This window comes from Lotus japonicus, chromosome 3 (assembly GCF_012489685.1).
Source record: "Lotus japonicus ecotype B-129 chromosome 3, LjGifu_v1.2".
In the NCBI taxonomy this organism is placed as follows: domain Eukaryota; kingdom Viridiplantae; phylum Streptophyta; class Magnoliopsida; order Fabales; family Fabaceae; genus Lotus; species Lotus japonicus.
In genome coordinates this window covers 80673630-80693595 of record NC_080043.1, presented here as the reverse complement: position 1 = coordinate 80693595, position 19966 = coordinate 80673630, and the positions used below count along the sequence as shown (strand labels likewise).

Here is a 19966-nt window from a genome sequence, read left to right as displayed (position 1 = left end):
GAGTAATATTTCATAATTGAAAAAGTTCACACTAAAGTATAAAATGCATGTTGAAACTTAAGATATAAGCTTAAGCTTGAATAACTCTACACCTACACGTTTAATGATATTTGTTATATTAAAATTTTTTTGTTAATCAGAATTATGAAATGGGGAAGCTCTTGGGGCTTGGAATTTTTTTCATATTATATAGTATAATATTAATATTTTACCTCTCTCTTTTCATGGGGTGTGGTGGTGGTGGGGCTGTGGAATTGCGATTGCTCCTCATCATTATTTTGACTTTCCCCTCTACCTTTATAGAGCTTATCGTCAAACACCTTTCATTGTAAGGAATTTTCCACCAGGTCACTCCCTTATTTTGCTTATTGTTCGAATGATGCCAAAGAGAAAACAATGCACGAACAGTCCTGCAAGCCAAAATCCATCTTCAAAACTGGCACTTGTATTCCGTTCTGTGTCTCGCCTTATTTAGCTTTCTGCTCTTTACTTCAATCTCAACTTAACTAAAATGAATGCCAAGAAACAAAAGTAATGATATTGTTGTGTAGTGCTCAATTTCTAAGAATCCATTTTACCTGTTTCACTAGAAGATATGCATGTACTAGTGTGTGTTAATTTTACAAACTAAGATGCACTGTGATTCTGTGAAGTAACATAATGGATTTTGGTCCAAGAATATTATGCTAAATTGCCAACTGGCTCCAATTTGGACTAGGGTTTATGAGAGTAACTTGGGTTTTGGTTAATAACAAAGAGAACAAAATTTGAATTGGAGAAGCTTTTATATTTTTTTCAAGAATTGGAGAAAGCTTGATTGCTCAAATTGAGCTCTCCTCTTATGAGTTGAGTTCAATTTTTTCTTACGTCATTGAATACAAAATCAAGGATTCAGAGCACTAACTTCAAAGAAAAATGAATGAAATAATGAAATTTTTCTGCAATAAAATGCTTTCACATTTACTCAACCAGTATCAAAACGCATATTTTATTGCCATTTGATTATTTGATTGGGGTACTTTTTCAATGCTATGTCCATTGATTCTGTTCAGATCTCATAAGCATTTTACATATAATCATGAAACATCTTTTCATAGTATAGGCCATTGTGCAAAGTCAATATAAAAAGAGAAGCATCATTCCCCTCATAAGTCCTTGTAAATTGTAATGATGAGAACCCTAAAATTTTCAAAGTGGGTCCTCCTTCTCATGGAGACAGACATCTTCGGACCTAGAACTACCCTATATCATGCCTTTATCCATCCATCAACCCAAATTCTCAATTCATCAAAAGCAACAAAACAATAACCAACACATTTTACAATATTAGCCTTCTAAATTCTAATTAGATTAACATTAGAAAATATTTGAACAGCAAATGTCTTATCTTATGCCCTCTATACTCCTGAGCTACCTAACATGATGCATCCACCATCTTCTGCTATTCCCTGTTTCCCCAGCAACTCCTCCATCTTCCTTGCAATGTTTCATCCTTTATTCCTCTGCTACCAAGTCCCTAAGGTTAAAGCTATTAGGTTTTAGCCTTTAGCTACCATTAATAATGCTTAATATATGATGAACTGCTTCTGCAATGTCATTTGCTGAACCTAGCATACAGTCTTCTTCAATCTGCAAAACCCCACCACACAGTCCATTATTATATTTACCACAAAAATGGAAAAGTGTGTGTAATATCATAACTAGCATTAGCACAAGCACAGCACAGAGAATATAATAATGTCAAATGTTAATTTGTAGCTTTTTTTTTATAATGAAAGACAGTGTTGGAAATAGGAAGAGGTTGAATAGTACACTGACTTGATTCCACTTTCATGTGGTGTGAGTTGACTACAGTACATAAAAAATTGAAGTAAAAACCAAAAAGACAGAGTAATACCTTGAGATTGAGGGAGTAGATGACAGAAGCTTCAGAAGATGTGATGTTGAGATGCAGAATGGTTAGCCTAAGATCCTCCAAAGCAACAATCACCTTTATCAATTGCCCAGGCTTCCTTTCACACTCAATTTTCAAGTTCACATGGGATTGAATCAAGGTCACTTTTATGTCTGCAGATTCTGACTTATTCTCTGCTTTCACCTCATCTCCTTCTGTGGATGATGATGACCTCATTCCAAAACCATGTGATGGAGATGAATCTGATGGTGGCTTAGAAAACACAGATGAAGAAGAACAAGCCTCTTCATTTTTTCTCATCCTTTTCTGTGATTCAAGAGATTGAACCAACTGCTCCAACTCCTTCACAAAATCTATTGCACCTCCAATAATTGAAGCTTGGTCACCCTGTTTCATGAGAAAAAAAGAACACTTTTTTAGTATCCAACATAAAAAAGCTTGGATTTTTAACATGAATAAAGCAAAAGAAGTGGATTTGAAAAAAAGGGTATGTCAATTTAACTCCATATTTCAAGAAAAGATGAGAAAAAAGTTGCATACCCTTTGAATATATGAAGGGGGCATGAGGGACCTTAGAACACTGAGATGGTCATTCATCTGGCGTCTCCGGTTGCGTTCAACAGCAATGTGGGTCATGCGTTGATTCTCCACATCTTCCTTGTTCTTAGTTAACCTTGTTCTCTTCCTCTTTCTCCTTTCCCTTGTTGCATGCTGAGATTTGAGGCATGACTGTTCTGTTTTGAGTGGTTCTTCCTGGTTACACTCATAGCTGAGTTTTTCAACACATGAAGCTGAATGTGTGTGTTGTTGTTGTTGAAGCTCGTAGTTGCTTTCTGATTTCACAGGTGACTGCATCTCTAACATGTCATGTGTCACACAGCTCTCAAGTTGTTCAAATGCTGCTTGAGCTTGAGTTTGATTCTCAAGTTCCCATGGTTTCTTCAGGTGTTGCAGCCTCAGAAGTGTTTGGAAGCTTGGTTCTTTCAGAGGGAAAAACTGTTGTGGATGATACTCTACACTCTGAAGCATCTGCAGAAATGGCATGTTATCCTCTAAAGTTGAAATGAGAAGATGTTGTTCCTCTTCAAGTCTCAAGCTTTCTGCTTCAACCAAAGCCTGCTCTAAACAATTCACTTCCAAATGTTCACCAAAAAACTGCAAGAGAAACAAAAGAGTAAAAAAAGTGAAGTGTTTGGTTGGATTTCACTATCACAAGTCACAGCCAAATTCATAAATTAGTAAGGAATATATGGTTCCATTAATGGGACTGGGGTTGGGGTTGGGGTTGGGCCAGAATAGAGAAATGGGTTAGTATATGCAAAAAGTGTGCAATAAAGGGAAACCAAAGTAGAATGTCAACACAATGCATTTAATGCAAGAGTTTTGAGGAGTAAATGCAGTACCTATTTTCTGTTAGAAGAAAAGGAAAATGAAGAAGAAAGTGAAACTAGGAAAATTAATAACATACACAAGAATTGATGGGTCCTTGAAGCCTCTCCATCATCAAAGCTGAGCAATAATCCAGAATATTGGTGATTCTTTTTCCTTCTTACATTAGGCCTCAATGAGAGTGACCAACATTCCCTAAGGTAATTGATAGTAACGAGAGAATAGCAATAAATGTAATGCCCCAAGAAGATGCAGAACAAGACCCCGGAATAGTATCACCCCAGAAATATATTCCTTTGTTTTCTGATGCCTGTGATACTCTCTTATATAGAATAATAGAATAATGTAATAAATGCCGTGCTTGCTTGGAGTAACAATGAAGTAGATTGAGAGAGAGAAAGAGAAAAAGAGAGAGAGAATGTGTTAGAAGTAGAAAACTGAGAAAGTTCAAAAAACAGTGCTAATCACAAGGCAAACAAAAAGAGTGGAGGGATGTGGTAAGAAATGAAAGGTGGAAACTTATCAACTGGGCTTAGAAGAGATATGCAAGCAGATGCATTTGTAACTGTGAGAGTTGGTGTGTGTGAGAGAGAACCAAGTGGGTCAGGGCGAGCGATAGCACACTTTAGCACTTCGTTCCTTAATCAAATTGTTAGAGTTCAATTTCAAATTTTATAAATGTAAAATACTTATTAATCAGTCTCATATTGTTTATTGCGCTTACGGTGGATAAACGATTAGTCTCACGACTTACGATTAATTGTTAGGATAACTCATTTAATAAAACAAAGGGTTGTCTGGTTTGTTTGCAAGGTCCCAAGCATTATTGGCGGTGGCAGTATGCGGGGACAGAGAGTTGTGGGACTCTCTCCCATCTCTCTGTGTTTCTATCTCTTCTCATAAGAGAGACTATGCAAAGTCCAACAAAAAAAGAAAGAAAAAAAGGTAGAAAGCATTGGAAAGGCCTTGTATGGATTGTGTGGTCTGATGATGATGATGATGGATCATTTCCAATTTTCTATAAAGACTTTGTTTTAGTTACACATAAAACAAATTATATGACCTGCAAAATATAATCGGTGTCATTGTTGTTTTCTACAAAATTAAGTAAAACAATATCTAACCATTTTCATTCCAAAAAGGCATCAGCCTGCCAAAGCTCAGAGCTTAACTTTATCTTGAAGCTGTCACTTATTTACCCTCCAGTTCTGTTAGTCAATTTATAGTGCACATGGAGGGCGCCGTGCAAGTGAAGAGGTAAAACCTCTTGTACTTACTATGAACACGGTGATGTAAGACAAATTCAACACGTTTAGAGTTCAATAATATTAGTTAATAATAGCTTAGATAAAGAAAATATAAGAGAAGAAGGCTCATGTAACCAATATCTTATACTGTTAATTTGGATTGACACAATTGACCATAGTTTTAGGTTTAATTTTTAACTCCTGAAAAGTTGAGTGTTTGTTTAGTAAAATTTCAGTTGGTGGATAATTCTCTTTGAAGAGATCCTTTAACGCTTTTATATAGGAGTGAGTCCCTCTACTGATCACCACAACATGCCACCAACGCCTTATTTGATAGTTTGAACGTGCTTTCTCTCTACCGTTTTTTATAGCGAGTGTTAGCCTAAAAATTCACAAAGTCAATGTATTTGTTGCAACTTGCAAAGACTTAAAGTCTTCAGCAAGCCTTCAATTGGAAGTAATTTGGTCGAAGTTTATATGATCAGGTAGAGAAGTTGAGCTTCAAAACTCCATAGTTTGAAGCATATTAAAACCAACAGTTCTGTTGTTTTCTCTTCTACCTTGGGAAAATTCCAACAATTCAGTTGGAATAGACAGATGCAAAAGAATTTTTCCTACAGATTGTTCAAGAGCTTCAATTGTCGAACAGAATTTTCAAATTCAATGTAACAAGTGGGATGCCATTCTTGCATAATGTCTTTGCCCTGAATCAGTTCTTACCAGTTTCCAGCTGCATTCTGTTCTTACCAGTTTCCAGCTGCATTCTGCTACAATTTTGCACAGAGCATGCAATTATACATGACAAAAGTTTTAAAGAGCTGTCTAATCCAGCGTTGACCTTTCAGAAATATGTCTACCAGTTTGTGCTTGTCTCATATACAATTATACATGTCAGGCTAATGCTGCTATATATTGATTTTGGATTAATGATTAAATTTTGGACTGGGGCCTTATGCCAGCAGCTAGGCTTTCAGTTTAATTAATTGTGTGTGGACGCAAGCTTTAATTTGTTTTGATGGAATCCCACTGTGGCAAGAGTATTAGCCAGTTTAGACACATTCACAATTCATTTTTTGGATATAATTAATTAAGTTTATGTTACTGAATATACTTTTCTTTAACTAGTCACTACTCACTAATGATGTCAATTGACTGTGTGTATTTGTTGTTTTTGATATATAGAAAAGTAGCAGAAGAGAAAATTGAACGGTATAAAACTTCTGATATGAGGCAGCAAAAGCATAATACTTTATTGAATCACAAACTTGAATTTAAATACATCTTGAAAATAACTGATAAGAGATAACCTCTTTAATTCTAGCTAAATTCTAGGGACGGTTACTTATAATTAAAAACAAAACAGAAATCGATCTCTCCACTAACAGCTAGTAGAAGATATTTTATTTGACTCATTCAAACTGAAATAAACTATCTAAGCAGCAGCCAAGGCACGTGTTTAATTTCTCAACACTCCTCCTTGCCTTGGAGGTTGCAGATGCCCAAACTGAATTTCAAAGCTTCAAATCTAGCCTTCGGAAGGGCCTTTGTCAAGATAACAGCATTTTGATTTTCAGTCTTGCAATACAACAACTTGATTTCTCCTTCTCTTTGCATCTCCCTTAAGAAGAAGAACTTGATCTTGAAATGCTTAGTCTTCCCATGGAAAACAAGATTGTTTGAAATTGATATTGCAGCTTGATTGTCAATAAAAATTTATGTTGGCTCACTTTGCTCCATGTGTAAATCAGAAAATATTTTTCTTAGCCAAACGGCTTGATTCACAGTAGCTGTAGCTGCTACATATTCCGCCTCAGCTGTACTTTGAGCCACTACATCTTGCTTTCTTGAACATCATGAAAACACACCTGAGCCAAGACTGAAACAGTACCCTGTTGTACTTTTCAAGTCATCAACTGAACCACCCCAATCATTGTCAGAAAATCCATGAAATAGAAAACTCTGAAAGTGAGTGTACTTAATGCCATAGTCTGCAGTCCCCTTAACATATCTTAGAATTCGTTTGGCAGCTTGGAGATGTAATTCACTAGCACAATGCATAAATCTTGACAACACACTCACTGAAAACATGATGTCGAGTCTAGTTGCAGTCAGATACATCAGACAACCAATTAGGCTTCTGAATTTATGCTCATCTACCTTATCAGCTTCATCATCTTTGCTGAATTTTTCCTTTTGATTCATTGGAGTGGTAGTGCTACTCCAATTCTCCATGCAAAACTTTTTGAGTATTTCTCTAGCATATTTTTTTTTGGCATATGAAAACAGCATCTTGATCTTGCTTTACCTCCAGACCCAAAAAGAAAGACATCAAACCAAGGTCTGTCATTTCAAATACTTGGAGCATTTCAGCTTTAAACTCCAAGATTAACTTCTCTTCATTCCCTGTTACAAGCAGATTATCAACATAGACAGAAACTATGATTACATTAGCATCCATCAGTTTCACATACAAAGTGGCTTCACTAGGACTTTTGACAAATCCGAGTTTTTTAAGATAATCATCGATTCTGCTATACCAAGCCCTTGGGGCTTGTTTAAGACCATACAAGGCCTTTTTTAGTTTGTAGACCTTCTCCTCATGTCCCTTGACATGAAATCCTTCTGGCTGCTCCACAAATATCTCCTCCTGCAAATAACCATTTAAGAAAGCAGATTTCACATCTAAATGGTAAACTTTCCAACCTTTCTGTGCAGCCAAAGCTAGGAGCATTCTAATTGTATCGAGGCGAGCAACCGGAGCAAACGTTTCTGAAAAATCCACTCCGAACACTTGAGCATAACCCTTCACAACCAATCTTGCCTTGTATTTATTTATAGAACCATCTGCATTTAGCTTAGTTCTATAAACCCATTTGACTCCTATAGGTTGCTTGTGTTGAGGTCTGTCCACTAGCACCCAAGTGTCATTTTTTTCAATCATATTTAGCTCCTCCTTCATTGCATCTATCCATTTTTTGTTCTTCTCAGCTTCAATGAATTCTGCAGGTTCCAAGACAGCTACATTACTCCTTTCATAAATTTCATGTAAAGGTCTTGTACCTCTGACAGGAAAGTCATCTATATCATCATTAATGATCTGTGGAATTTCTGGAATTTGCTTCTCCATTGACTCCTCCCAGCTCCATTGTTTGTTCTCCATGAATTTGACATCTCGGCTTACAAGAATTTTCCCATTTTGAGGTTGAAAAATTCTGTACGCTTTTGATGTGCTACTATATCCAATGAAAACTCAAGGATCTGCCTTCTTATCGAGCTTGTCTCTTTTAACCTGTGGCACGAAAGAGAAACAAAGACAACCGAAAACTTTAAAGTTATGGAAATCTGGTTTGTAACCAAACCAAGCTTCAAATGTAGTTTTCCTCTGAAGAACTCTTGTAGGCAGCCTATTCAGCAAGAAGACAGCAGTATTTGCAGCCTTTGCCCATAATTTCTTTGGCAGCTCTTTTTCATGTAGAAGACACATTGTCATTTCCATAATGCTTCTATTCTTTCTTTCACTAACTCCATTTTGTTGCGGAGTATAAGGTGTTGTAAGTTGGTGCACAATACCAGCTTCTTCACAAAACTTGTCGAAAGTATTATTTTTATATTCTGTCCCATTGTCTGACCTTAGTGTCCGCAACCTGCAATTACTTTGATTTTCCACCAGTGCTTTATATTTCCAAAATATATCAGCAACCTCACCCTTGGATTTGAAGAAATAAATCCAACAAAACCTGGTATAATCATCAATAAATGTAATATAATAGATATTACCATTTAAAGATGGTGTTCTCTGAGGTCCTCCAACATCCGTATGCACAAGCTGCAATTTTTGCGTTGCTCTCCATGCTGTTTGCGGAAACGGTGTTCTGACTTGCTTGCCATATTGACAAGCTACACAATCATCAAGTTTGTCTTCAAGTCGTGGTACACCTTTCACCAAAGCATGTTTCTGCATGTATTGAAGTCCAGCAAGATGGAAATGTCTGAGCCTTTTGTGCCATAATTCAATGTTGCTACAGGTGCTTGAAAAAGCTATTTGCTCTTCCTCCATCAGATTTAGAGCATAAGTTCTAGCCTTCATTTTCACTTTAAATAGATCATTGCCTTTGGCATCCTGAATCAGACACCATTTGCCTTCAAATATAACTTTGAAGCCATTGTCAGCCATCTGTGCAACACTAAGTAAATTCTGGTCAATGTTAGGCACATATAAGACATCAGAAATATATTTTAAACCTGCTATGCTTTCAATAGAAACCGTTCCTTTTCCTTTGGCTGGGATAAAAACACCATTTCCAACTTTTACTTTGGAAGTGAAGGTTTTGTCAAGCTCTTTAAAAAGAGTTTCATCAGGAGTCATATGATTTGAGCAGGCACTGTCTATTAACCACAAATCACTAGAACTGTTGCTTGTTGCAAAGCATGTTGCTGCAAAGAGTTGCTCATCTTCTTGTTGCTCCATGGAAACTTTTGCCTCCGTTGAAGACTTACAGATACGCTCTACATGTCCAAGATTGCCACACTTTCTGCACTTGATGTCAGGCCTCCACCAACATCTGCTTGGAGAATGGTTTGTCTTTTTGCAATATGTGCAAGGTGGAAAAGACTCATTCTGTTGTATGTTGGAACTTCCAGGTTTGCTGTACTGTTTCCTTTTGTTATACTTCTCATCCTTTCCTCCTTACGAGTTGTTTGCTAGAAAAGCATCCTCTACTGCCACCTCTTGTCTCATCATTCTTCTTTGTTCTTGTGCTTGTAGGGCATGTAAAACTTCTGCCAAGGTGATCTGTGACAGATCATTTGTGTTCTCCAAAGATGCTATAGAGGCTTCATATTTTTCAGGCATTGTTACAAGAATTTTTTGCACAATTCTTGAATCTGGAAATTCTGTGCCAAGTAATCTTACCTTGTTGACAATGCCAAGCAATTTGTCAGCATATTGTTTGGCTGTCTCAGACTCCTTCAGTCTTTGTAGCTTGAACTCACGTATTAAGTTCAACACTTGCATGCTTCGTATTCGGGCATCTCCTGCATACTCTTCCTTTAGATAATTCCAGATTTCACTTGCTGTTTGGAGGGTCATGATTCTGGTGAAAATCGTTTTTGAGACACCAGCAAACAAGCAAGCCTTTGCCTTCTTGGTTTTTCTTTCCTTGTGATTTTTCACCTGGGCCACGGTGGGATTGTTTGGCAACTGAGCAATTTCATAATCTTCTTCCACGGCTTCCCAGAGGTCTAAAGCCTCCAAGTAGGATTCCATTCTCACAGCCCAAAGGTCATAGTTCTCCCCATCAAAGATAGGAAGAGCTACATGTGAAAAACTTGATTCGACATCCATAGCACAGGTCCCGTAAGAAGTGGCTCTGATACCAATTGTTGTTTTTGATATATAGAAAAGTAGCAGAAGAGAAAATTGAACGGTATAAAACTTCTGATATGAGGCAGCAAAAGCATAATACTTTATTGAATCACAAACTTGAATTTAAATACATCTTGAAAATAACTTATAAGAGATAACCTCCTTAATTCTAGCTAAATTCTAGGGACTGTTACTTATAATTAAAAACAAAACAGAAACTGATCTCTCCACTAACAGCTAGTAGAAGATATTTTATTTGACTCATTCAAACTGAACTAAACTATCTAAGCAGCAGCCAAGGCACGTGTTTAATTTCTCAACAGTATTGAACAACAAGTTGAATACAATGTGAACGAACTTTTATTTAGTTTATAGAGTTTCGTATAATTTTTATTTTGAATTGTGTTAAAACGTTCATTTGCAGTTGCTGAAACAAAACAAGTCTCACATGTAATAGACAAAGGAGATTCATTCGTTTGTCGCATTAGATGTTCTACACAATCCAAAAATAGGGAGCCAAAAAAAAACTATTAAATATCATTAACTATCAACAAATATGATAAGGCAAGAGTCTCCGAGACTCAGGAATAGAGGTTAATGCCCTAATACAAGACAAAGTAAAAAAAAGTCTAACTTGATCGCTTCAATTAGACTTGAGGGGAAGTGTTGAAACAAAACAAGACTCATATGTAATAGGGTAAGGGGACTACATTAATTTATAACATTGAGTATTCTAGGTCCAATTGACTCAAGATTTTTGGACTACACACCACAAATTAGAGGCATATTTTGGGCCTGCACTTCCAAGTCAAACACCACTAGTCACAAGAATTAAGAAAATATTCAAATCGAAAAAGATTGGTAGTCCATTCAAGAGTGGTTATACCACTCCAAATATTCACTCTTATGACGGTTTTTTACTATCATCAAGTGGTTTGCCGCGTTTAAGTAGTCTATTAATCGCGATTATCCAAATGTGTAACCTTACTCTCTAGTGTTATGGACTATTATTCAAGGTTGGAGTTAAAAAGGCTATCCTACAAAGAAGTGTTATAAAGATGAGATATGAAATCATTTCTATGTCTTCATCTTATAACAGAGTTTAAAATTTTGAAATAATTGATTAATAATTATAACTAGCTGGTCCTTCAGAAACAGGGTAGGACTGCCTTATCATCATTGTGTTACAAATGTTGCACCAATGATCACAACTCGATTAAGTTTTATCAAGTTCAACTTGAATAAGATAGAGAAAGTGTGGATGGTAGCTGATTTTGTAAACATGTATCATAGATTTGGATAACCTGGTATTTAACCACCACGCATCTATCTACATGAACTGTTGAAAACGGCACACTAATACCTGGCCAACACACATTGTCCATTAATTCTTCTGATTGTGATCATGGCACGCGCGATCAATCAAGATTTTGCACAAGATTTCCATTTCAATTTTGGTATAAACACAAGAGACAACCATGTGCATAAGACCAATCCAATTCATGTTGTAATGTTTTTTTGTGTGTACGTATTGCTTTCAAGCCATTCACACGCGGTCCACTGTTCTGCAACCATGTATTCTGTCGTATAAGGCGATTTTCAGTGTCTTTTTACATTTCCTTTTCCTTCGGTAATAGTCTCATCTCTGTCATTTCCATACTTACCTCATTCCACTTCTTACCAGTGTCAAAATGTACTTCATCCATTATAAATTTGTGAGGCAATTTATCAGAACATTTCTGTCTCCATTTTCCACAATCAATGGATTAGCTCAAGCAATGGATTGAATTTTCCTGTCACAAAATGTATCCCACCAATAAAATTGTGACATGTAAATAAAAAATCACGTTTAAGTTTATGATAGCCCTCATGTGTTTTTTTAATTTTTTTTTCAACGGATCAAATGCATTAATCAAAAAGAAATATTAGGCTCTGAGACCAGTATATCACGATAATCAAATCAACAAGTCAGGAGGAACCTCCTCCACCTAAGTAGAGTTTGAGGATTGATGAGGCCCCTTAGAACTCACTGAGAAATCAGGTCTCCAAAAACCTCTAACAATGGAGCTAAAGTGAGAAGAGCCAGGAGAAATGCTCCAGCAAGAGACATAAAATTTATGTGTTTTGAAAAGGTTAAATCATAGTTATGACCAATGTGTTTTTCAAAAGGTTAAATTATGGTATTGAAAAGTATAGATACCTAATAACTTTTTCAATATTTGTACAAAATTTTACAATAGCAATTATATTATAGCCATAGAAAGGAAAATTGGTTTCTGTCTCTGCAGATGCCTTTACTCTCGGGGCAGCAACAGTTTGGGATATTTTCCTGTCTGTACTACGTGATCACAGTACATCCACTTCATATGTCTGCTACTTTTGACAAAGAAAATAATAATAAAAGGAACTCCAACTTGAAAATGCCAAAATCATTCGAATTTGTAACAATCATGCATTGTCTCATATAATAATTGCACCCCTTTAGCTAGAATCAAAAGAGTTCTCTCACTCTAGAACCCTACAAAACTGATGACCTGTCCCTAGCATTTATAAACAGGTTTAATTCATGCATTCAAGTAACACCACCAATAGAAAATCTTCCATGATAATGATTACCTCTAATAAATCTCATTACTTTCTTCTATCGCTATCTTTCTAATAAAGACATAATGCTATTTTAGAAAGATAGAAGAAAGTTATTTTAGAAAGATAAAAAACCATACACACTAAATTAGTCCTAGAATTATGTTTAGTTAGAAAATAAGAAAGGAGGAACTCAATCTTAAAACTAACTTACTGCCACTATCTACAATTTAACAAACAAAAAAGAGCACTCTTTGAACTGAACTTCCACCCATCAATACCAGTAAATTATCACAACTAATTGACTACAAAATATTTTTGTTATTCACCAAGTACACATCAGAAACGGAGAATATGGGCAGTTTTTCTTTATGTTTTGTTTTTTAAAGTGAGATGTGGATTTTTAAGGTAGATCAAAACCCTCACTGTTGAGTGTTGACAGAGTGGCTGCTCAATGAGACAATGGGCAGGTTATAACAATGCAAACTTGAGGTGATTCGCCAGAATGACTTAAGTAGACAATTGACAATATCAGCAAAACACACAACTAAGAGAACCTTTACAATCTCACATGCCTGTGAAACGCAGAATTTGTCAACAACACACCCTAAAACATGGCGGCAGTTGTTCAACTAGGTGGTATTGACAAATACTGCAAACACTTAATGCTCATATACACACTATTGCACTAAGAAGGTAGATAACTAGACTCCTTAAGTATCTAATTCAAAGGTGCATATAGAGAAGGATTTGTTGGGAGAGACCTACTAACTTAACGTGATCTCAAAGCCTCAAGGAATTAGTCTCATGACTGCCGTTTGTGGGATATCTTGGGAAAAAAATTAAAAATACACACTATTGCACTGCTAGCAACCAGGTGCATATAAAAAAACAATTATTGTCTTGGAGAAAGTTGAGTTCCAGAAACATAATGCCTTAAGTCTAACTAAATTCTTCCCATCATAATCATTCACTAGCATAAAAGATGTACACAAAGAACATGAAAGGAAAACTTAGCGCTCTATCTGGATGGTTACATGGCTGATGTTATAAACCCTTTTGATGTAGTCAACAACCTTGTCCAGCACCATATCTGCATCAGCATCACGTTTGATTTTAACATGACAGGCGAGCAGAACCTTCCCCACTGTAATGGCCCATATGTGCAGCTCATGAACAGCCAATACTTCTTCCATCTCCAACACCCCTCTTTCAAGCTCAGTGGCATCTATCTCACGGGGCGTGCTTTCCATCAGGACTTCCAGAATGTTTCGAAGCATGTTGATAGTAGTCCCCAAAACAATTACTGAAAAAATCAGAGTGCAGATTAGATCAACTATTTGCCACTCAGGCTTATACCATATGACTGCTCCTCCAATCATTACCCCAATACTCTGGATAGAGTCTCCAAGTACATGGAGATAAGCCCCCTGCACATTAATGTTCCTCTTCTTCTTGGGCCTGTCTTTTGATTCACCAAGAAGTGGTTCAGTAACCTCTTTGTGGGCATCATGGTGCTTGTGATCCTCATGGGTATGATGGTGTGCATCCTCTGGATCCTTTTCATCATGGGTGTGATGGTGCTCAACTTTTGTATGGCTAGTCACTGAAACCCCATGGCTGTGGCTATGATGATGATCATGTCCGTGGCTGTGGCCATGATGATCATGTCCATGATCATGTCCATGTCCATGACCATGTCCATGATCATGACCCAATAAAAAAGCCATAAGGATGTTAACCACAAGACCAAATGCAGCAACCATGAACATCAAAAAACCATCAACGTCTTTAGGACCTGCAATCATTCTGTCAATGGCTTCATATACCAGAATCCCAGCAAGCAGCCATATTAATTGGATAGAAACCAGAGCACCAAGAATCTCTATTCTGAAAAATCCATATGACTGACGGGGATTAGCTTCCCATCCTGCAGCCCATAAAGAAAATAAGGAGATGGCAAATGCTGCAACATCTGAAAGCAAATGTGCAGCATCAGTCAATATTGCAAGACTGTTAGCTTTGATGCCACCAACTACTTCAACGGTCATGAAAATAACACAAAGGATTACTGCCATCAAAAGCTTTCGCATGGCAGTTGACCGTTCTTCAGAATCCTTGGAGATGGCACCAGCATCTGCGAAGCCACATGGCGCTTCCCCACAAATCTTCCTTTCTTCACAAAGATCTCCACCAATTTCGATAACTTGCCCATGCTGAGAACTTTGTGCTTCCATCTGCAATATGGTAATGAAAATGCAATGTTAATTGAAGTGGAGAAAAACCAGACAACAGAGGCAAACATTCTTCTAAGCATTAAATAGAAACAAGAAATATCATATCAGCCATCAGTAACTTCAGTATTGTGGGACAATTTTATCCCAAAAGAAGTTGAATGAGTAATTAATAGAAAAGTGGCAAGAAAAAAAGTAAAACTGATCATGAAACCACTATGAACAGCTGTTTTAACCATGATCCAATTATACATCAAAGGCCACTTATAGTCATGCTGATTTTATAGAACATAGAGTTAACAGTCTAACACAGATCTCTAGATCAAATAACACAAATAAAATGGATGAATGTTCAACAAAATTTACGCTTTCTTAAAGTTCACGCAATTAATAAATGACTTAACTTTTCATCATTAGATAGACATAACAGATCACTCATAACAAATTTAAAAAAAAAAGTGAGGTTTCAGATATGATTTAACGAACTCAGCAATCAACAAAGAAAATTCCAAACCTTTGGATAATAGATTAATACAAAATAATGAGGATGCAAAGTGCTTACACTAAAAAATCATGCAACTACTACCTATCCAGGAAAACATTATAGACAAGACAGAGAAAGGCAACATAAACAAGACACAGAAAGACATCATTGCATTCTACAGATACGAAAATTCCAAACCTTTGGATAATGAAAAGAAAAACTAAGGATATATGTTTTGTGGATTTAATATATACTCGATCTCTATGCTCGGCTCAACTATAGGAATTGGGAAGTAAACATCAAAACCACAGTTCAAGTTAGAAAATATCCTTCTTCACTGGAGGTGAGCAAATAAGTGTGACTTTGGAAAAATAAGACATAAATGAAATGTTTACTTGAGAAAGAAACTTTAGGAACAGGTATGAACATGTTGTGACTAATAATCCATTAAATCAGGAAGTGTTGGGAAAGTCTCTGGTTGCAATTGCAATCCCACTTTGACAACTTATTAAAGTAACAGCTTTATGATGTTACAACCCATAGATTCTGAATATGACTGATGAACTAGTTTACACAAGATAACATGAACCTTTATAAAAAGAGTTCCACCAAATTTTCATGATTCAAGCATGATAATCTCACTATGACTAACAGAATTGCACGAACTAACATGATCAACTGGTAAGAGAGATCTCAAACCCAGGTCAGAAGCATTCCTTTACAAAATAAATAATTAAGTAAAACACAAAAAAAAGTAAATAACTTAGAACATGCAACTAAAGTGCAAACCACACCAAAATGCAGAAATTCAAAAGGGAGAAAGTTCAGATTCACTTCGCAAACTTATGAATGAGTTATAAAGACCAGTTCTAGCTATTCACAAGGGCAATGGCCACAAAAACAGATCAAACAATCAGCTCAAGTTAACATATAACATAAACCAATGCCAAGCACAGCAGAGCAAATAGAGGATGACCAACCCAAAAGCAAATAGATCAAGAAAATTTGGCACCCTTTTACAAGATATAGATATATTAACAGGAGAAGATAAGTAACAAGCTGAATTGCTAGAATCCTAGAAGCACAAAAGAAAACAGATCAAAAACATTGCTACAACACTACATAGAACCCCCCCAATGCACAGTGAACCTACCCTTTAGGAATTGAATAGGTATCAAGGTAGAAGAGAGCAGTAGCAACAGGCAGTGGATGTCATTAATCAATTCAGCACAGTAAACCTACCCTTTAGGAATTGAATAAAGCAACCAAACAAGATTACTACAACACTACATGGAAGCACCCAATGCAACTATAAATATAGATAAATGATGATGCAAATTATTGAATTGAAGAGACAGCTATAAATCTCATGCATTTCACATCAAGTTAGATTCCCACCAAACAGAAACACAATAAGTTGCAAAAGCAAAACAACAAGAAGCTGAAGAAACAGTCACACTAACTGCCACAAAAAACAGAGTCAGCAGAACCTCAAATCAAAAACATTCAGACAAAACCAAAAAGGGAAAAAAAATTGATTAATAGAGAAATTGGGGTTCGTCATCGATGATCAAATCTAGAAAAAACCCAATTCAGTGCAAAATATTTATATATATATATATATATATATAGTTTTTTGGCATAAAGGAGATAAGGAAAAAGCAGAAAGTGAAAAGGGGTTTTATGATAAAATAGAAGCTTACTTTTACGGCGGCAACAATGGGAATCGATTCTGAACGCTTCTTCTGCTTCTTCTTCTTCTTCTGGTTCTGGTTGTGGCTGGTTTTGATTTCGGGGTTGCTGTTAAGTTAAGGGGTTAGGGATTTGAAGAAAGCAAAACAGATATCGTTAACCAAAACCCGAAAAATAATTTGTTCAAACTAAAAAAAAAGAAGATATCAGAATTGCTTTTAGATGGAATATATAAAAAAGAAGATTCATAATATTCATAAACCTAAACCGTATCATATTCTCTTAGAATAATTTTTCATAACTCTGTCTTGTCCACCAAACGGGCATAAAAAGAGGAGATATCAGAATTGCTTTAGATGGAATATTTAGAATGTTCTTCCGTGTCTAAAATTAAGATTAATTCAAGTTAAGGTAGTTAAAAAATTTCGTGATTTTTTTTAACTTTCGAGTTTAATTATAAATTATTACTCCATAAATGATAATTTAAGTAGTGAGAGCTAAGAGACGTGTGAGTTGAGTGAGGGAGATCCAGAGATTAATCCATATATGATACAATTTATCTTTGTGATGTACCAATTTTTTTTTTAAATTATCAATTTAATTTAATTTTTTATTTTTAAAATTGTTTTAATAAGAAATAATAACAACAACTATTATCTTCACTTTCTCAAAAAAACTATTATTTTTACTATTTTTGTAAAAAGGTAAAGTAAAAAAATGAAAATAAGAACCAAATCAAGTCTGTTTTTAATAATATATAAAGCTCATCCACCAAAGTGGACCACATTGTTATTTAATTTTCACATGTTTTCATTTCATTGGTTGTTACTATTGAATTTCCAAATGTCCTAATCTTATTGGTCCACATTAGTTAGTTTTCATTGGTCCAAATTAATGAGTCAATAAACCAATAAATAAATCATTAAATACCACATGTTTATGCAATACGTTTTCAACACTAAATTTGAGCGTGAATCATCATTTTACATTTATTTTTAATGTTTATAAATGGAAATTTTGACAAAATTAATTGAGCACAATCAATAAATTAACTCAAAAGATTCATCTTCATTTGAAGGAATATGCTGATACGTTTCTATGCAATTCATAATCAAGAATCAATAATTGATCTACGAATTAGGATATATCTATGACCTCCAATTCAAATTCAGTTTTGAATTCAAAATTTTCTCATTCAATCTTGAATTCAAAGTGAGTCATATTGTAACCTAAATCAAATGCCACATGTTTTTATCCTATTTGTTGTTACAATAATTTTCCAAATGTATGAATTTGATTACAATTTTATAGGTAAATGTTAGTGGTTATTTGTTTTTAATTACAAATGCTCCTCCTCAGGATTCGAACCCTAGACCTCCATCTCCAACACCTATTTCTACCCTTAGCTCAACCAAGTGAGCTACCCCTCCCACCCTCTCATTGCTACATAAATGACACATATAAAATGTCAAACAAGATATCGTGTTTTATTCCAATTGTTGGATGACTTGATGTAAGTAATATTCTCATTGATTAAATGCTCATAATTGATACCATTTTTTTTCCAATTGGTGAAGTAAAAGTCTGATGGGTATATTATCATTCCTTTTTAAATTTAACGAAAATTGTTAGTAACTATACATGTCAATCACGGTTAAATATAAACATAACCATTGATATCGTGTTTATTTAGAGAAAAATATTATCTTTTTCATTCACATTAGTGACTTCAGAGATAACACACTATGAATTCAATATTCGAATCTATCTCCAGAATCAAAAGCTTGAAAGATAGTTGTTAAATTACTACGACTATGGAGGGTCTCTAAAGCAAAGCAGTCTGATCAACCTGACTTTATCGAAATGCTCCTCATGAATGCTAAGGTTTGTTTGAGAAAATTCATATTTATTTTGAAAATCAATATTTTTGTAATTAGATGTGAATTTTAAACCAATATCGGGAATAAAAAATTATTTACTAAATAGATAAAAAAATTATTGTGCATAATTGATTTTTTTAATTTGAATTTTTCGAATTTTATACAAATTAAAAAATATTTTTATTTTAGACCCAAACCCTAACTAAATTTTTTACCATTTATAATTGAAATTGATAACGGGTATGTTATTTACTACAGTTGTAAGAATATTAATGATGAATTCAATCTCTAAACCTAATGATGTTTGAGATGCATGTTGACTTCTCTTATTAGAAGGCATTCTACACCATAAAATAAAAATATTTCATGATCCAGGTATGTAGGTTTTCAAGTTATATTATTAAGATTTGAAATGTTGCTATAATAATATGATTATTTCTTGAGATTTAATTTAAATGAAATTCAAAAATTTAGAAAATCACGTTGCGCATGATAATTATGCAAAATGTGTGAACATTATTAGTTATATTTGATACAGTTGAAAAACATTAGTTAATCTTCCTTCTCGACTTTTGGACTACGAATCGCACATGCTGATTTGAAAAAATTATGTATCATTGAAATTGAGAAGTTGCTCCAAAGAAATGGTAGGTCATTAAATGATTACCCATCTTTGCCATCTCCAGAATATGATGAAGTCCTGCAATTTGATAATAGATTTATTGTCGATGAACTAAACTATGACAAAGATGCATTAAATGTACAATATGAAGAGTTGCTTAGTATGCTTACACCTGAGCAAAAATATGTATATGATAAGGTTGTCACATCAGTGTTTTCAAACGCAGGAAGCTTCTACTTTTTATATGGCTATGGTGGAACCGAAAAGACTTTTGTTTGGAACACTTTATTTGCGTCACTTAGATCTAGAGGACTAATTGTTTTTAATGTTGCTTCCAGCGGCATAGCATCATTACTCTTGCCAGGAGGCAGAACAACTCATTCTAAATTTTGCATTCTATTAGATGTTACAGAGACCTCAATATGTAATATAAAGCAGAGAAGTCTACGAGCAAAGCTTCTGCTTGAAATAAGCCTTATTATATGGGATAAAGCTCCAATGTTGAAAAAGTTTTGTTTCGAAACTCTATGACGTTACACTCCGAGATTTAACGAG

At 35.1% G+C, this 19966-nt stretch overlaps 3 protein-coding genes across 5 annotated transcripts; all 3 read right to left on the bottom strand.

Moving 5' to 3' along the window:
- Positions 1-1122: 1122 nt before the first annotated feature.
- On the bottom strand, positions 1123-3908 carry LOC130746352 (transcription factor bHLH67-like). Its single transcript, XM_057598957.1, has 4 exons — positions 3384-3908; positions 2456-3070; positions 1898-2302; positions 1123-1629 (listed from the first exon to the last, which is right to left on the bottom strand). Exons 1-4 carry the CDS (start codon positions 3417-3419, stop codon positions 1546-1548), a joined length of 1140 nt encoding a protein of 379 aa, XP_057454940.1. The 5' UTR covers positions 3420-3908; the 3' UTR covers positions 1123-1545.
- Positions 3909-9238: 5330 nt separating this feature from the next.
- On the bottom strand, positions 9239-9895 carry LOC130744817 (uncharacterized). Its single transcript, XM_057596967.1, has one exon. The coding sequence runs from the start codon at positions 9893-9895 to the stop codon at positions 9239-9241; it is 657 nt and encodes a 218-aa protein (XP_057452950.1).
- Positions 9896-13377: 3482 nt separating this feature from the next.
- On the bottom strand, positions 13378-17185 carry LOC130746348 (metal tolerance protein 1-like). Of its 3 annotated transcripts, none has more exons than XM_057598946.1 (2): positions 16921-17185; positions 13378-14736 (listed from the first exon to the last, which is right to left on the bottom strand). In XM_057598946.1, exon 2 carries the CDS (start codon positions 14734-14736, stop codon positions 13513-13515), a length of 1224 nt encoding a protein of 407 aa, XP_057454929.1. In that variant the 5' UTR covers positions 16921-17185; the 3' UTR covers positions 13378-13512. The 3 variants fall into 3 exon arrangements, with proteins under 3 accessions (XP_057454929.1, XP_057454931.1, XP_057454930.1); XM_057598948.1 differs by lacking the exon at positions 16921-17185 and adding an exon at positions 16460-16684; XM_057598947.1 differs by lacking the exon at positions 16921-17185 and adding an exon at positions 16371-16682.
- Between the last annotated feature and the right edge of the window lie 2781 nt (positions 17186-19966).

Bases quoted from the DNA above. Each gene is read 5' to 3' on its own strand.
- LOC130746348 (XM_057598946.1), bottom strand. From the start codon at position 14,736: ATGGAAGCACAAAGTTCTCAGCATGGGCAAGTTATCGAAATTGGTGGA.
- LOC130746352 (XM_057598957.1), bottom strand. From the start codon at position 3,419: ATGATGGAGAGGCTTCAAGGACCCATCAATTCTTGT. The intron at 2,303-2,455 runs GTATGCAACTTT...CTCATGAAACAG, and splicing joins CCCCTTCATATATTCAAAGG to GGTGACCAAGCTTCAATTAT. The intron at 1,630-1,897 runs GTATTACTCTGT...GGGGTTTTGCAG, and splicing joins TCTACTCCCTCAATCTCAAG to ATTGAAGAAGACTGTATGCT.
- LOC130744817 (XM_057596967.1), bottom strand. From the start codon at position 9,895: ATGGATGTCGAATCAAGTTTTTCACATGTAGCTCTTCCTATCTTTGAT.